Source organism: Buceros rhinoceros, unplaced genomic scaffold (assembly GCF_000710305.1).
Source record: "Buceros rhinoceros silvestris isolate BGI_N320 unplaced genomic scaffold, ASM71030v1 scaffold11085, whole genome shotgun sequence".
In the NCBI taxonomy this organism is placed as follows: Eukaryota; Metazoa; Chordata; class Aves; order Bucerotiformes; family Bucerotidae; genus Buceros; species Buceros rhinoceros.
In genome coordinates this window covers 7,738-12,136 of record NW_010414570.1, presented here as the reverse complement: position 1 = coordinate 12,136, position 4,399 = coordinate 7,738, and the positions used below count along the sequence as shown (strand labels likewise).

Sequence of the window (4,399 nt, the reverse complement as noted above, 5' to 3'; positions counted from 1 at the left end):
GCGGGGGGGTTGTTTATGGCATCACCGTTGTTGCTGTTCTAGCAAGGTTTTGGGGAACTGCCCTTCTTTTGTGTCGAGTTGGTGCGAGGAGAAGGTGGTGGAACAGACGGTACCTCTGTGGACAGGCTTCGGTCCCGGTGCGGGATCACCCCGCTTTGTGAGGGGTTTTTATTTGTTTACAAACACATCGAGCCACTGTAAAATCATTCTTGAGCGACTCTCCTCCCAGACCTGGGACACCTCCTGCGGGTGCGAGGAGGGGTCACTGGCTGCTCCCTTTGCAGGATGGCTACTCGCAGCTGTCAGCCTATGAAAGGAAGCGACTGAAGAACATCACAGAAAATGCCAAGTTCTTTGCTGCTTTAAAGCTGCACGAGGTTTGTATAGAGCCTGAACACGCTCTCCAAGTGTGGTAGTTGTGCTGCCATCCCTGTCGCTGTGAAACATGTCTCAGAACAGCCAGGGAAACTTCCTGGGACACCAGCACTGCCCTGACTGCGTTCAGCAGTGCTGGTTTGTGCTGCTGGTTGGGTGTTACCAGAGGGGAAGTCACTGGGGAACCTTACAGAAAGTGAAGGAAGCAGAACTCCCCGCACGCAGCATCCTGTTGTGCAGCCTGTGGTCTCACCGTGGAGCTCCTGCATGCTCGGGGCGCAGTGCAGGCGGGTTATCTAACCAGTAACCAGCGGGTTACCTAACGCAGAGCCCGCAGGGCGGGTCTGGGGCTGTCGGGAGGGTTCAGCTCACCGCCCTGCTCGGGAGGCTCCTGGGAGAAGCCCCCAGGGTGTGTGCTGCTGGAGTGCTGCCCCGGGTCGGGGAGGACACAGCCTGTTCGAATCCTCCTCGTGTTGGAGGAGCTGTCTGGCAGGTGAAGGCCGTGGAATTTCACATGCTGACACAGGAGTTGATCCAAATCTTTGCCCTTCTTTCCGCACTCCTTCATTCTCTGGCGTTAATTTGTGCACATTCCTTTCCCGGCAGCAGCGTGTGGGTTCCCTCCCCAAGCGGCTGCCAGCCTGCTGGGACACAGCACAGCCCGGTGCGCAAAAATCGCTTCTATGACTGTCCCAAATAACCGCAGCAGGGTTTATTGCTGTCTTTAGAGCCTTGTGTTTTATTCAGGTTCATCTTTTAAGCTTGTTAAATATATTTTCAATCTTTCTTTGTTTTTTCTCTTCAAGACAGCTGCAAGACTTCATGGAATTGCAACGAGAAGACAAACTCATGTCACCAAAAGGTAAAATAACCTTCTGTGAGATTTGTCCCGCTGTTCCCTCCTGGGGGGTTGGCTGTTGGCTGCCCTCAGCCGGTGCCGTGGGGAGGGAAAGCTGCTGTCCCTGGAAAGCTGAACCGGAACACCTGAGTGTCCTAAGCTGTGTGAAGTGGCGAGCAGCTGCTCTGGGTAGTGCCTCTCCCTGCCACCCCTTGGCAGGACGGTGACAATACCCTTCCCATCAGTGACACCGTTTGTTCCTTTGGGATGTTTGCACTAAGGTATTCTAAGCACATTTCATTTCTTTTCTGATGGTATTTCTGCACAATGGCTGAAGAAAGAAATGTTAAATGATGAAAACAAAGGCTGGGAGAACGTGCAGAAAGAAATCGAGGGGGAGAGCTTTGTGAGGGGGTGAGCTGTGTGAGGGGGTGAGCTGGATGAGGGGGTAGGGTGACCAGATAGCATCAGAAAAGAGACATTTGGTGGTGCAGAACAGAGCCAGGTAGGGCAGCAAAACGAGTGAGTCCAGACAAAGAGTGAGGTATGAGATGAAAGGAAGTGGGAAGAGACGACTGGATCAGTGAGTGGAAGGATGAATTATACATGAGGAGGAAGGGAAGTGACAGTGGCAGGGTGTTTTACAAGCAAAATGTAAACACAGTACAAGGATCCGCACCGCCAAGTGCTGCTCGTGTTCGTTGCTGTCACTGAGGGAAAGAATAGTGACAGCCCTCCTGAGGAGAGTCAGAAGCAGTCTGGGCCGGGGCGTCCGAGCGGCACCGGCCCTGTGGCCTGGTGCTGCAGTGCAGGGCACTTGGTTATTGAACTGTGACTGACCGGGGAGAGTTTGAATTGTTCCAGAGAGAAGCCGAAAAAGGCAGAAGACGAGATGGTGCTGCGGAGATCCATGCGCTTACAGAGAGTGGAGCCGCCGGGAATGGCCAAGCCGGACCTGCTGCCCCAGCCCAGAGCGGTGGAATATGTGAGAAGGGGAGGGTGGGAGGAGGGGTGTGGGTAGGGGGTGTGTGGGGTGTGTAAATCCTCCAGGCACTGGGGAAGGCACGTTGCACAGTGGCAGTGTGAAAGGGAAGTTCTCCCCCCTCAAGCAGGCGGCTGCCTGCTCCTCTCCCAGGGTTAGCCCCGGCTCAAGACCTGCTTGATGACACAGAGCAGGTTTGGGTGTTCCGGAGGGTCCTGAGGGAAAACATTTTGCGTTTTTCAAGAGCCCATCGGCCTGAGCAGCTCTATATTCTGTCCTGGGTTTCTCTGTTATTGCACTTGACTTTGACCTGGTTTATTTTTCTTTGACATATTTACTACCTTTTTGATGTGGTTATATGGCAACACATAAAAATTCTCTCACTCTGAGCGATGGGAATATAAACCTTCCCGGTGCTGTAGGATAAACCTCTGTCGTACAGTCCTTGAGGACGAGCCTGGCTGGAGTGTCAGCAAGGAGAGGAGTGCACACAGAGGACTCCTTGTCACTGTTTAGTGCGGTTCTGTTTAACTTTTTAGTGAGATTTAGATAGAAACTTTTTTTTTAATATTTATTTCTTGTGGATGAGTTCTCTGAACTGGGCGTGTGGGAAGGAACAACTCACCCTGTGTGTAATGTGTGCTGTTCTGAGTTATGACAGTTGCTGATGTCGTTGCAGCCCCAGGTTCCTGCTGGCCCTTTGCCCATGGTCCCAGAAGACCAGGTGGGGAGCGGCGAACTGGCAGAGGACTTACTGGCGACCTGGATGAGGATAAGCGAGGTATCGGCAGTTACCGTCCCTTCCTGTGGATGGTGTGATGTAGCTGGGGTTCTGATTGCTAAATACTGCGTTTCTGCCAGCAGATGAAAGCTGAAGGTACTGAGAAGTGCACACCTGACCTGGAAAGGTAACCTGAGGACAGCAGCTAAAAACTGGGGACGGTCTCGTTGCCCCTCCTGCCTCTCTTGAGTCACTCACGTGTTGCTGGTGGTGTCTAGGTACCAAGAGACCCTGCACAGCATGGTGCTCAGCGAGGAGAACGTCCGGAAGGTGGTGAAGCATCGGGTGTGTTCCTTGGCTATCCACCCTTCCGAGAGCATCCTCCTGGTGGCGGCTGGGGACTTGTACGGGCACGTCGTCTCGTTGCCCCTCCTGCCTCTCTTGAGTCACTCACGTGTTGCTGGTGGTGTCTAGGTACCAAGAGACCCTGCACAGCATGGTGCTCAGCGAGGAGAACGTCCGGAAGGTGGTGAAGCATCGGGTGTGTTCCTTGGCTATCCACCCTTCCGAGAGCATCCTCCTGGTGGCGGCTGGGGACTTGTACGGGCACGTCGTGCTCTGGAACATGGTGAGTTGTGGGTGTGCCGTTGGCCTTGTGAATGGGGGGGTGGTGGCACAGCCTCCAGCATCGTTTGTCAGGCGCAGACTGTCCCGGTGCTCAGGGGTGACACAGGGTGTCGGTTCAGTTGAGCCTTGCTGCGATTGCTCAAAAGGCCTGTCTGGTCCTTGGCAAGCCCAGGTTTAGGGGGAGGAGGGGCTGCCCCCCTAATGTTGGGGGGCAGAGCGGAGGAAGATGGGTCACCAGCTGAAATGCTGCTGTCAGTGAGTGTTAGAATTGCAGTTCACCATGGAGAGATTCTGGACCTAATTTCAGCACCCTTGTAGCACAGCGAGGTTTTGGAGAGTGAGGGGGAGCAGCTGCTCCAGTGTTTGTGTGCTGAGTTTGTTCAGATTTGGGGTAGCTGCGGGGAGTCCCTGTTCTTCCAGAGGGCAGAGGCAGCAGTGCTCTGCCCGTGTATACGCTGGCACGGATTTACCGACCCTGTTGCTGAAAAGCACTTTAGGGTTTGGTGCTCTGGATGCTCTGGAGAGCTTTGCAGTCTCACCATCGTTCAAGGCAACTCACAATTACTCCTGCAGCAAGAATCCCTGTTCCTGCCTCGATTGACACCTTTGTAACCCCCCCTACACCCTCTGTCCCCCAGGCCAGCAGCCCAGAGTTCTCACACACGTGGGTTTTCTGGTGTTTTTGCAATGCCATTAACCTCTTGAGTTCCGAGGGAGGTTCTTTTCCCCCTGTGCCACACTGAGGCCACCTCTGGAGTGCTGGGTCCAGTGCTGGGCTCCCCAGTTCAGGAGAGACAAGGAGTTACTGGAGAGTGTCCAGGGGAGGCTGCGAGGGTGGGGAGGGGCTGGGGCATCT

General features: G+C 54.4%; 1 protein-coding gene across 1 annotated transcript in view; it reads left to right on the top strand.

The window, feature by feature from the left end:
• Positions 1-284: 284 nt before the first annotated feature.
• Positions 285-4,399, top strand: part of WDR76 (WD repeat domain 76) — a gene marked incomplete at its 5' end in the record, with an annotated part of 9,147 nt that continues 5,032 nt past the window's right edge. The window contains 7 exons of the mRNA XM_010137136.1: positions 285-377; positions 1,182-1,237; positions 2,078-2,198; positions 2,875-2,976; positions 3,060-3,103; positions 3,195-3,320; positions 3,391-3,544. Of these exons, the coding sequence (XP_010135438.1) occupies positions 285-377; positions 1,182-1,237; positions 2,078-2,198; positions 2,875-2,976; positions 3,060-3,103; positions 3,195-3,320; positions 3,391-3,544 (696 nt within the window). The remainder of the gene's footprint in view (positions 378-1,181; positions 1,238-2,077; positions 2,199-2,874; positions 2,977-3,059; positions 3,104-3,194; positions 3,321-3,390; positions 3,545-4,399) is intronic.